The sequence below is a fragment of the Bos mutus genome, chromosome 26 (assembly GCF_027580195.1).
Source record: "Bos mutus isolate GX-2022 chromosome 26, NWIPB_WYAK_1.1, whole genome shotgun sequence".
In the NCBI taxonomy this organism is placed as follows: Eukaryota; Metazoa; Chordata; class Mammalia; order Artiodactyla; family Bovidae; genus Bos; species Bos mutus.
The window spans coordinates 15,130,762-15,144,209 of NC_091642.1; the positions used below are offsets into that span (position 1 = coordinate 15,130,762).

The window sequence follows — 13,448 nt, forward strand, 5'->3', positions numbered from 1 at the left end:
TCCCAGAAGTTAATTGACTCCAATTTGTCTTTTCAAGCTAAGAAAGAGCCAGCCCAGAGATCCCTTGAACAAGCAAGCAGGCCAGGACTCAGAGAGTTTAATGCAGTATCCTGGCTCATAATTCTTCCTTCAGCTGGTGAGACCCTCCTGAAAGGAAGAAAGGCTGAGCAGAGAGTAGTGCAGGCTTAAGGCAGCTCTCTCACGGGAAGTTTCTGGCCCCTAGAGCCATGCAGCTGACTCCATTGCCAGCTTGCTCAGGAGTACTGGGGCTGTGACACAGTTAGTAGGGGCCAGGCCCTCCTGCTGGGGCTGCTCCTGGCCACCCTGTTCCTGCGCTGGTGTGGGCCTCGGGCTGATACGGCACCAGGGAGGTAGGATGCTCAGCCCGATCATGCTGAAAACATCCTCATCTCCTTTCCTCCTTCCACTACGCCTTGTTCTCCAGTCAACCTTCTATCTCCTCCTTGTTCAATGGGAAAGTAACCCCACTCTGTTCTCTGCTTTCTACCACAACTCAAGCTCATGTACAGCCATGGGTCTCTTCTTAAGATTCAGTTGGCAGCCAGGCACCAAGGAGAATCAAGAAATATCCTGCAGAGTATCCGTCATTATTTCTTTCCAATAATGTTTATAGCCCAGTGCTAAACACTGAGGCCAGTGACAGAAAACAGAACAAATAAAAATGCTCGTCTTTTATTTTCACTGGGTGACGGCAACTGAATTAGATGAAATTGAAGCAAAATAAAAGAGAAAACAACACATTTAGAAATTGCAATATTGTTATTATAAACGCAAGGCATTCGTCAAGTGCTTTGGAAATGAAATGCTGCCTTAGAATAAATACAAATTTGTAACGGGACCTTCAAGGCCTAGAATGATAAGTAATTCTGTGATAGGAGGCTTCTAGAAGATGCTGAAGATCCTCAGGACCTATTACTTACTGATGCAAACATCACAGATGAGCTCCAAAATCTCTTCTACCTCTCACTCACTCTGAAGACCAAGGAACACCTTGAAAATACTAATGTGCTCTCATTAGTTTTCAATATTAATCAATAGATGTACCAACCCACGGGGTCACCATCTACTGTACATCATGAGCTATAGACATAATTTATCTTAGCAAGATTTAACAGCATAGCAAATATTCTTCAAATCGTTTTGAACAATGGCTATTCCACTTGGAAATGCTCTAAATGTACTTCAAACACTCAATCAGACAGAGGCTCATTTTCACTGACAAGTCTGTACCACCATCCTTGGAGCACCTCTTCTTAATTCAGAGAAATTGCAACACAGCTCTATTTGGTCACTGAAAACCAGAATCCTATAGGTCACAGTACTGTACTTTGTCCCAGGGCTCAGTCTGGTTTTAAGGTTCAGATAAAAGCTTTTCAATAAGAAAAACATCCTATACAGAAAAAAGGCAACTGTACCTTTCTATCTCATTTACAAGGGCCAAGTTTGGTCTGGATGCCAGCTAGAGGGAGATTAATTTTCCCATTGCTCCCATTAAGTAAATCCATCAAGATTATATGTGATATATCTGAGATTAGCACGGTTTCAGGATCTGGGCAATATTAGGTCCTACGATGTTTTGGCTACAGAAAGCAGATCTGAAAAATTTAAAGGGGGAAAAAAGACAATGTTAATATGATTCCAGGGTAGGTGAGGTAGAAAATGTAGGTAGGTCTTCTAATTTAATGAGTAGTTTTTATTTTATAAACACTTTCACAAATACAGTATTGGTTTCTTAAATAATTTTTCTTCTCTTTAACTGCAAACTTTTGAGGGGCACACATTTTCATACTATTTGAAAATTTCAAATTACATATGGATTTTAAATGTCAATTACAAAGTTTAAACTGTGTTTGAAAATGCAAAGGAAAAAGTAAGACTTACTTATATCCGTATTTTCCAGATATATCTATCACCATTTCTGCTCCCAGCTTACTCTGAGAACGTTCAAATGAATACTCCTTCCAAATGAACTCAATGCTTGTAATGTTTCCAACGTTAATGTCTGCATCAATTAAATCTGTATAAGTCATGCCTGGCTTCAGTGTTCCACTGTCAATGGAAGAATAAAACTGATAAGCTTGTGCTTGGTATTCATAATATTGAAGTGGAAGACAACACCTGTGTGTATCATGGAAGAGAAAGTTTCATTTCCCTGCATTTGATTATAGGAGATTTATTCTTGCCATTCACCTTGGTCAGCATCTCAGAACAGCACAATTCTAAAGCATGAAAAAAGAGGGAGAATGAGAAGCCTGATTAGCTGATTTTTAAGGGCTAGTTCTCCACAGTGAAAGCTCTGGTCTTGGCTTTGTGGTATCAGAAACTAGAGTTTATTGACACCCCCAAAATCATCAGACTATCAATGATAGACTAAATTCACACAAAAGTGAAAGAAAAACTACAAGCCTGTTGATCAGCTAACAGCGGTGCAATGCTTCCTTTTCATTAACCAAAATGTACTCCTAGCCTTCCCCTGGTACCTTCTTCATCTGTATAAAAAGAATTGGGTAACCAAACTAATGATAAAGAAAGGTGTTTTGGTGAGTGTGGAAATAGAATAAGTCATAAGAGACTTGAGACATAAGACGTGTTTTATGCAAGCCAAAATTACTCTAGATGAGGTTTCTTTAGTCCTGCCATTTCTCACTGCTTTGTTAATGTATTGTTTGTCTCCTCTAACTGGAGGAAGAGCTCCATGAGAGTAGGACCCGTGTCTGTTTCCCCAGCAGTTATAACAATTCTTGGTATACGATAGGCATTTACATGTTTGCTGAATGCAAGAATGGATGCTGCTATTCCTAGGGCCTGTCTTGTTCTATTACATGTCGAATTAATTGATTTAATTACCAGAGGACAACTTTTTTCAGGTTATACTGGGCTTCCCTGGTGGCTCAGACGGTAAAGCGTCTGCCTGCAATGCGGGAGACCAGGGTTTGATCCCTGGGTCAGGAAGATCCCCTGGGGAAGGAAATGGCAACCCAATCCAGTACTCTTGCCTGGAAAATTCCATGGATGGAGGAGCCTGCTGGGCTACAGTCCATGGGGTTGCAAAGAGTTGGACACGACTGAGCGACTCCACTTCACTTCACTTCACTTCAAGGGGTCATTTCCCTGTTGCTCCATGAACTGCCTTCACTCACTGCACACACAGCACAGCCCTTAACGATGGTGTCACTGGAAACCCAAATGACTAAAATATAATGTACGGTGAGGGCTTCCCTGGTGCCTCCATGGTAAATAGTCTGCCTGTCAATTCAGGGGATGTGGGTTCGATCCCCGGGTTGGGAAGATCCCCCGGAGAAGGAAATGGCAACCCACTCCAGTATGTTTGCCTGGGAAATCCCATGGATAGAGGAGCCTGATGGGCTACAGTCCATGGGTTTGCAAAAGAGTCAGACACAACTGAGCGCATTAGCATGCAAGCATGCAATCTATGGTGAAGCCAGACTCTTAACGCTTGACTGAAGAGTGGGACTAGACTAGCACACAAATTCATTTAGCAGACCTCATTCCAAGATGAAACATTTACTGTGGACCTGAAATGCTTAATTATTCTTAAAAAAGAGGATTGGATGATTATGCAAGGACATGACAAGTAGCCTCTTTAGACATTAGCAAAAGAAGTAGAGAGATGACAAAACATTCTCACAAATTTTAGAAGGGGTGGGAACCACGCATCTCTCCCCACCTGACCCAGGTCAGCTGCCTTTGTGCAGGACACAGATGCTACAGCCTCAGGCAATGAGTGCACTGTAGGCCTTAGAGCCACAGACACAAGATCATGTTGAACTATTCTCAGAGGAATAGCTTAATGGAGATGTGAAGGACAAGATGAGATCTACTAAGACAGAGAAGGGTATTTGGAACATGGAACAGCGTGGATAAAAGTCAGGAAGGGAGGAAAGGGTTAGATCTATTTTAATGCTGGGTAGCAACTTCACTTTCACTTTTCACTTTCATGCATTGGAGAAAGGAAATGGCAACCCACTCCAGTGTTCTTGCCTGGAGAATCCCAGGGACCAGGGAGCCTGGTGGGCTGCCCTGTATGGGGTCGCACAGAGTCAGACACAACTGAAGCGACTGAGCAGCAGCAGCAGTGTAGTCAGGGTAATGTGGCTAAGCTGAAGATGAACAAAGCCAAACAATGGGAGGCACGGCTAGAAATCATGGGTTGGAGCCTGTGTGTGAACTGGGATCCAGACGATCACTGACTGAACTCACCTTTACAGGCAGCTGCACCAAGGCAAGATGATGAGCACAAAGGCTACCAGAGTGACTAATCTGACGTATCCCTCGACCGACAACCACAAAACCTCTGCTTTTTGTGCCTCTGCCTTGTATTTGAAGATGATGTAAATCACAGAGCCAAAACATCTAATTAATTCATCAGTTCACAAAATGGTAACATCTAATTAGTGTGTACAATGTTAATTCTGAAATGAGTTGCAGAATTAAGTGATGAAAGTGGAAGACGTAATTCAAAAATGCTAAGGCTGATCGAAGAAAAAATTAAGGAAAACTCAAGATAGAAGGATACTGTAACCTTTTATGAGAGTGCAGGGTGAATGTCTCTACTGAATTATTCCTACCTTTGACTATCTTAACACATATACTATACCTGTGAGTACTACTTAGGGAGCTTATTAGAAATTCGGCTATTCATATAAATACTTTATTTCATATGGAATCTATAAAAATAAAGTAATATGCCCAAATTTGTATAACAATAATGGCATATATTGTTTTTGCAACCCTATAGACAGTACAGTCCATGGAATTCTGCAGGCCAGAATACTGGATTAGGTAGCCTTTCCCTTCTCCAGGGGATCTTGCCAACCGAGGGATCGAACCCAGGTCTCCTGCATTGCAGGTGGATTCTTTACCAGCTGAGCCACCAAGCAAGCCCAAGAATACTGGAGTGCGTAGCCTATCCCTTCTCCAGTGGGTCTTCCTGACCCAGGAATCAAACCAGGGTCTCCTGCATTGCAGGCAGATTCTTTACCAACTGAGCTATTAGGGAAGCCCTAAAAATAAAGCAATATGCCCACATTTGTATAACAATAACAGACTGAATTAAAAGCATATCTTGTTTCCTGTCAGTTTTTTTCCCACTTGCTTTATTATCTAGATCTGTATTTTCATCTTAACATTTCCTAAAATTTTCTGTCTGTAGCTGGAACTGTGGATGAAATAGATACTATGATTTCTATTTTATATTTGGGAAAAAAGAAAAGTTACTGTCAGATGATAGCTGGTGGTACTGTATTACAGGAAAAGAAAAGCCTGAGCCTTACTGAGCATGATGAACTGAGTACAGCACTGTTACCTGCCAGGTCATCATCCTTGCCTACCTGACAAACTCAAACTCCCCTGTCTTCCCAATCGTTCCACCTACACGGAGAAATATACTTCCTTGAGTGATGTTGTTACCATCAAGTCTGACAGACAGTTTGTGCCTCCAACCTGGAAACAAAATAGGAAAGAGAGAGAGAGAGAGAGAGAAGGGTTTAGAACACGGGGAAGCATGACATCTTTGTTACTGCTGTTCAGTTGCTAAGTCATGTCCGACCCTTTGAGACTCCACGGACTGTAGCACAGCAGGCTTCCCTGTCCTTCACTATCTCCTGGCTACTTCAGTGTAAATGTAACTTTCAGGGTTAAAGAGGAAGAGGGCTGTTCATGTTCATGAGAAAATATTAATACAACTTTATACAGCTTGAGTGAATTTGGTGAGGTTATATTTTTAAAAACATATAAACTATCACATGTTGATTTTGCAAAGTAAATAGTTAATAATATTTTTAAAGAAATTCTTTAGTTTTCCATATATTTTTTGGACTTTAGAAAAATGTGTGTGTCTTCTTCCACCCATTACATTTGTATTCTGTGGTGTGTATGCTTTCCATCAGTTCAGTTCAGTTCAGTTGCTGAAACTCCAATACTTTGGCCAAAGTATTGAAGTTTCAGGATATGTTTTGGAAAGACTTAGAGCAGACAAAGGGTGATTTCACACCCTTTGAAAATAAAAGAGAGTGTTCCTAATCTGCTAGCTAGGAATTTCTTACGTACTCTTGATCTATCTTCTCCCAGTCTGGATATGTGTATACAGCCTGTAAAAATAAACCAAAGATTTATCTGTTCTGTCTTTCTACATCATTTTATGGCAGAAACTCAAGTATAAAAAGCAAAAGTAATTCTCTTGGTTGATTCTCTTGGTCATTCTCTTGGTTTACCTAGAATTAATAGCAACTAAGGCAACTCTCTAGGCTTCCCAGGTGGAGCTAGGGTAAATAACCCACCTGCCAATGCAGGGACACAAGAGACATAGGTTTGATCCCTGGGTCAGGAAGATCCCCTGGAGGAGGGCATGGCAACCCACTCCAGTATTCTTGCCTGGAGAATCCCATGGACAGAGGAGCCTGGCAGGCAATAGTCCATCAGTTCAGTTCAGTTCAGTCGCTCAGTCGTATCCGACTCTTTGCGACCCCATGAACCACAGCACACCAGGCCTCCCTGTCCATCACTAACTCCCGAGTCCACCCAAACCCATGTCCATTGAATCAGTGATGCCATCCAACCATCTCATCCTCTGTCATCCCCTTCTCCTCCTGCCCTCAATCTTCCCCGGCATCAGAGTCTTTTCAAATGAGTCAGCTCTTCGCATCAGGTGGCCAAAGTATTGGAGTTTCAGCTTCAACATCAGTCCTATCAATGAACAACCAGGAGTGATCTCCTTTAGGATGGACTGGTTGGGTCTCCTTGCAGTCCAAGGGACTCCTTGCTTTCCATAGCCAAATTCTAATTTGCTATAGTTTGACAATTAGTCCAGAAAAATATCTAGAAAACCTATTGAGCAAGAAAGTCTGTGTTTTTTTTTAATGACTCAGAGGCGGAATGAATTGTCCCTTCCTCTCTCACCAGACTTTGTGCTAGGAGTTCCCAGTCAGTACAGGTCTGAGTCAACACAAAGCCTGCCAACAGGATAAATCCCTTGCAAACAGTCAAGTATAACTTTTAAAGAACTTTAGAACTAAACAGATCTTTCATTCTGAATTCTAAAATTGTTGTATGCTTAATAACAGAAAAAAAAATGCAATTCTTCATAAAGTTGTTTGAAAAGCCTCTGAAAGGGGAAAAAATTTACTAGAGAGAATTTTCAGTTCACAAATTAATCCTCGTCAGAAAGCTCCGTTTCCCTCCTTGCCTGTTCCACTGAACTATGACCGCCACCATCACCTCTCCACTGAAAGCTAAACTCACCAGTGATGGGACTTATCCCACGAACCCCTCTGGGCCCTATCTCATTGGACCTGTCTTTGGGGCAGTGAATGCATTCTCTCTTTTTCATCATCTTTCTTTTCTTGACTGCCACATGGTTTTATCTTTTCTCTCTTTATTCATTCCTCAGTGTCCTTCACAGGGACCACTTTCTCTGCTCTCTTTCTTCTCATCTGATACATTCTTCTTGGGTAATTATGTCATCCACTTCATAGCTTAGGTTACTGTCTAAACATTCGAATCTTTGGCTGTGGACCACAGCAATCTCCAGAGGATGAGACCCAATCTAACTGCACATGCCCAAATTCTAACAGCATCTCAGACCTAATATGTTACAAACTGAGCCCATCAACTTACTTCAAACCAGCCTCTCTGCCTGGTTACCAAGTTCAGCATATGGTATGTCATCTGCCCAGATGGAATCATCCTTGACTTCTCCACTTTCTGCATCCCTCAAACCCATTTACTGAGTTAGAGAAGGCTGACTCTCACATCCATACAAGACTACTGGAAAAACTAGATGGACCGTCTAGTCAAAGGTATGGTTTTTCCAGTAGTCATGTATGGATGTGAGAGTTGGACTATAAAGAAAGCTGAGTGCCAAAGAATTGATGATTTTGAAGTGTGGTGTTGGAGAAGACTCTTGAGAGTCCCTTGGACTGCAAGGAGATCCAACCAGTCCATCCTAAAGGAAATCTTTCCTGAATATTCATTGGAAGGACTGATGCTGAAGTTGAAACTCCAATACTTTGGCCATCTGATGTGAAGAACAGACTCCACTGGAAAAGACCCTGATGCTGGGAAAGATTGAAGGCGGGAGGAGAAGGCGATGACAGAGGATGAGATGGTTGAATGGCATCACTGACTTGATAGACATGAGTTTGAGTAAGCTCCAGGAGTTGGTGATGGACAGGGAAGCCTGGCGTGCTACAGTCCATGGGGTCGCAAAGAGTCGGACACGACTGAGTGACTGAACTGACAAACCCATTCACCCAGTTCCTTTTTTTTTTTTTAATTAAAACTCTTTTTATTTGTTTTTATTTATTTGGCCATGCCAGGTCTTAGTGGCGGCACTCAGGATCTTCCATCTTTAGTTACAGCAGGTGGGCTCTAGTTCCCTGACCAGGGATTGAACCCACCTTCCCTGTATTGGGAGCATGGAGTCTTAGCCACTGGACCACCAGGGAAACCCCTCAGCCAGGTCCTTTTTGCTTCTACCTGCCCAAAGATAAAGCCCAGACTTCCCATATGGAGCATAATTTCATTATTTGACCCGGTTTGCCTCTCTCATCTTACCCGCCTCATGTTGCCTTCCTCCTGGTCTCTACAATCTCAGCAGGGGGATCTTTTTTAGATTCCAGCTCTCCCTTATCTCCAGGCATTTTCATATGCAGTTCCTTTTGCTTACTGCTACTGCTAAGTCACTTCAGTCGTGTCCGACTCTGTGAGACCCCATAGACGGCAGCCCACCAGGTTTCCCCGTCCCTGGGATTCTCCAGGCAAGAACACTGGAGTGGGTTGCCATTTCCTTCTCCAGTGCATGAAAGTGAAAAGTGAAAGCAAAGTCGCTCAGTCGTGTCCGACTCCTAGCAACCCCATGGACTGCAGCCTACCAGGCTTCTCCGTCCATGGGATTTTCCAGGCGAAAGTACTGGAGTGGGTTGCCATTCCTTCCCTCTGTTACTCACTTTTCAGGAATCAGTGTTGAAGGCATCTTTCCTCTTGGAAGGCTCCCCGATCTGAGTGCAGAAACTCCTTCTTTGCATCTCCCAACAGAAAGAAATTCCTTCTTTGCATCTCCCAACAGAAAGAAATTCCTTCTTTGCATCTCCCAACAGAAAGAAATTCCTTCTTTGCATCTCCCAACCCTATTACTCAGGGTTGAAACTGAGACTCTTCCTTTTCTCTCCCCCAGCCTAGACTCACTGTGTGTTCTTCACTGCATCCTCAGAGTCTGGCCCGATGCCCAGTGATTTAGTAGACACTCAGTAAAAACTGTTGAATATTTAAAGGTAAGTGCCTTAAGGCATTACAATAAAATTCAGCTACATACTTACGGGCAAATGGCGAAACAGTCCCTGTGTTTAAAAAATAATATAATCTATTAGGCTTCATTTTTTTCAGGTGAAATCTATCAGCAAAATGACCCATTGTTGGGCAACCTTCCTTGGGACAATGGAAGCAATTTCCCTGGTGACAGAAAATAAGAGGTAATTAGAAATGCTGACCTTCAATAAACTCAGAATGTATTATTAAACTATAATAAATCTTTCAAATCTAAATAAAGTATATGCATTTAAGAATGACTAAGTTGCCTAATAGACTATCCTGCCTGTTTTCAAAAACAAAACATAATAAAACAAAAACAACTGAGGGATAAGGAAAAGGGGCTGGCTGTTAGAAAAAAATGAGTAAATAACATGAATAGACAGACAGTCCATAGAAGAGGAAAGTCAATAGTCAATAGCTATGTAAAAAGATGCTCAATCTTACTAGCTGTCAGGAGTACAAATTAAAACAACATACAATTTCATACTCAGCAGATTTGCAAAAATTAAGGCAGTTGGAAATACCAAGTATTGGTATGATACGGAGTGGGGAATTCTCATTTGCTTCTTATGGGAATATAAATTAACAGACATTGCAGACAGACATTTGGTAATGTCTAATAAAGATGGAAATGCACATATGCTTTGAAAATTTCACTTCTATTACATGTCATAAAGAAACTTCTTCACAAGTACATAAGGAGATACGCAAAGGTGTTTATTGCAGAATTGCTTTTAATAATGAAAACTGCAAACAACCAAAATGTACGTTAGTAGGGGAATGAATAAATAAAATGTGGCTGATTCCTACAGAATTCCTACTAAATACAATAGGTCTATATATGTCAATGTAGATCTTATAAAATTTAAAAAGAAATTCAGAAAGACACTTATAGCAAGATACTATATATATATATATATATATATATATATATATATATACATACATACATATAAATTTCCCTCAAAGTTTGCCTTAGGGAAGGGCATGAAGGGAATATAAGGTACTTAAATTTTATCCATGTATTTTAAAATCTAAAACAAAACTAACAAAATACTAACTTAAAAAAACCTGGATAGCAATGTTGGAGTATTTGCTACTTTAGGTTTTTGAACTTTCGGACTTATAAACTATGGATATTTAGGCTAGGACTGTAGTGCATGCATGCATTCTTAGTCACTACAGTCGTGTCTGACTTTTTGTGATCCGATGGACCACAGAGCCCTTCAGGCTCCTCTGTCCATGGGATTCTCCAACCAAGAATATTGGAGTGGGTTGCCATTTCCTCCTCCAGAGAATCTTCCCAACCCAGGAATCAAATCTGCCTCTCCTGCACTGCAGGCAGATTCTTTACTGCTGAACCAGCGGGGAAGCCTAGGATTATAGTAAAACACCCCATTTAAAACTCCATTTTTAATGAACAAAAATACTAACAAAATAATAAGGGCTCATATTGATTGAGTGAGTGCTTACCATGTGCAAGGCACTGTTTGATGCACTTTATGTGCATTTAGGTCAATTAATCCTCACAAAATATTATTATTATAATGTTTTTAGTCTCCTTATTTAGCAGATGAGGAAACTAAAGCCCAGAGAAGTAAGCAATTTGTCTGAGTTTGTTTGTCTATTAAGTGAAGGCACAAGAATGTGAATCAGATGGCCCAGCACTGAAACCCCTCTTACTTTATTTTTTAAAATTCCATCTCATTTTTTATGACTGTTGGATAAAAGTACAATAAAACAAGTCAAGGAAATTGACTTAATGTTCTCTAGTTTGTTGCCGTAATTAGCATCTATGTGGCATAGGAGCCTAGAGTTCTCCCGTTTTGAGCTGATTAAACCCCGCTAACTCTGAATATGCTATGACTTTGAGAACCTGCTTTCACCTGCCTTTGATGTGGTGAATGTCAGGATCCCTTTAGCCATTCAGAGCAGCATCTGGGGCTTGAAGAAGGATGAGTTCGGGGAGAAGGAGGTTTAGGGGAAATGTCAGTGCTTGTCTGGCAAGGTTTCTGAGACTTGCAGTTCACCAGCCACAGTATGAACAAGGAAGACATGCTCAGGAAGACAGCCTGAGGGCTCACTCACCTTGGTCTGTAACAGGAGGGAAATACTTACTCCTGTCCCAACACTATTCTTATTCACAAAATAGCACAAAATGTGCTATTGCTTATAACACACTTTGGTTTGAAACCCCATATTTTTCTACCCTGATAAAACAGGGGATAAGTCTCTAAAGCACAAGCAGGAAAATCTTTCTACTTTCCACTACAAAATAGATTTTCTTTTTACCTTTTCATAGTGATAAGCAAATGAAAAATATAGTCAGCTCAGATCTGGCACCACGTGCTTCATGACTCAAGTAAAATCAAATTTGGTATTTTGTAATGTATATTGATTTGCATGGAATTCCTGTGAGCTATCTATGCTTCAGTTCTGCTCTGTATGAATAATCAAATTTTAATAAAATAATTTTCATGTCCCAGGTAAATAGTAATATGTTTGACTGTAGCTATTAATTGGTTCAGCCTTTTCAGGGCATCTTAGAGGATGACATTTAAAATATATACACACAAAAATTTTTGTGCTGGACTTATGCCTGGTACACAACATCTAGTAACTGCATAACAAATGACCAAAAAAGCAAAATTGTATATAATTCAAAAGAACTGAAACAACCAGAATACAAATAGTTGGTTTAGTTATTTAAGCCCTTCAGCAACCCCAGCTACTGTTCAGTACTCAGCACAGAAAGAATCTATTATTTACCAAAATGGCAGATGCATTTTTTTGATACATACTCAATGTTCTAATTTTTAGTTGACTGATCATGCTTCAAAAAATGACTTGCTAATTGAATTACATGGCAAAATGCTTTACTTACTGCTTTAAAAGATTTGTAGGATCTACAAGGATAAGCAATAAATGCATCAGGATTGAGAATGCTTTCAGCATAAAAGCGATGACTTCGGGCATGGTTGCAATCAAAGAAGGAGAACACTTCTGTGAAAACAATTTTCGATTAACTGGTAGCAATGAACTGATAACTGAGAGTATGAAACATTTCCTAGAAAAAGTAATGTTGAATGATAGTTTCTTGACTTGGATCTGGGTCACCAGACCTTGTGTGTACTTTTAGATATTCCACATTTATTAATATTATATATCATCTTCTTGTACCAAAGAATTCTTTGTGTGAGTCTAAAGGGACAAGTTATGACCAACCTAGATAGCATATTGAAAAGCAGAAACACTACTTTGCCAACAAAGGTCCATCTAGTCAAGGCTATGGTTTTTCCAGTGGTCATGTATGGATGTGAGAGTTGGACTGTGAAGAAGGCTGAGTGCCGAAGAATTGATGCTTTTGAACTGTGGTGTTGGAGAAGACTCTTGAGAGTCCCTTGGACTGCAAGGAGATCCAACCAGTCCATTCTGAAGGAGATCAGCCCTGGGATTTCTTTGGAAGGAATGATGCTAAAGCTGAAACTCCAGTACTTTGGCCACCTCATGTGAAGAGTTGACTCATTGGAAAAGACTCTGATGCTGGGAGGGATTCGGGGCAGAAGGAGAAGGGGATGACAGAGGATGAGATGGCTGGATGGCATCACTGACTCGATGGATGTGAGTCTGAGTGAACTCCCTGAGTTGGTAATGGACAAGGAGGCCTGGCGTGCTGCGATTCATGGGGTCGCAAAGAGTCGGACACGACTGAGCTACTGAACTGAACTGAAAGGGACATTTAATGTAGATGACTGTGTTCTGATACTAATATCACCAACACTTCCCAGATATCTGACATAAGCACTTAGAATTTTAAGTATCACTGTGTACACAGTATCTCTGCCTTAGACCAGTTAATTCTCTTGTCTCCCTGTTTCTGCAGGAATGACTGAACTCCCTCCTATTCAATCATGAAACAGGCAGCAAGGTTAACCAGTGCACAGCTTCAGCTGAGTTTCAAGATGTGACAGGTGGAATGTATTATAAAGAATGCTATAGACAAATTGGTTTTGTCATTGTCAGGCACAGCATTACTGCCACTGGTAGTTAGGATTACTGCAATAATTCATAAAAGTTCTAAGTACATTTGTGTATTCTGA

General features: G+C 40.9%; 1 protein-coding gene across 1 annotated transcript in view; it reads right to left on the reverse strand.

Annotated features, from left to right (window-relative positions):
- Positions 1 to 1,552: 1,552 nt before the first annotated feature.
- PNLIPRP3 (pancreatic lipase related protein 3) overlaps positions 1,553 to 13,448 on the reverse strand; it is a 44,834-nt gene continuing 32,938 nt past the window's right edge. The window contains exons 9-13 of the mRNA XM_070363604.1: positions 12,233 to 12,351; positions 9,357 to 9,489; positions 5,373 to 5,484; positions 1,903 to 2,070; positions 1,553 to 1,616 (exon numbers count right to left, since the gene is read on the reverse strand). Of these exons, the coding sequence (XP_070219705.1) occupies positions 1,553 to 1,616; positions 1,903 to 2,070; positions 5,373 to 5,484; positions 9,357 to 9,489; positions 12,233 to 12,351 (596 nt within the window). The remainder of the gene's footprint in view (positions 1,617 to 1,902; positions 2,071 to 5,372; positions 5,485 to 9,356; positions 9,490 to 12,232; positions 12,352 to 13,448) is intronic.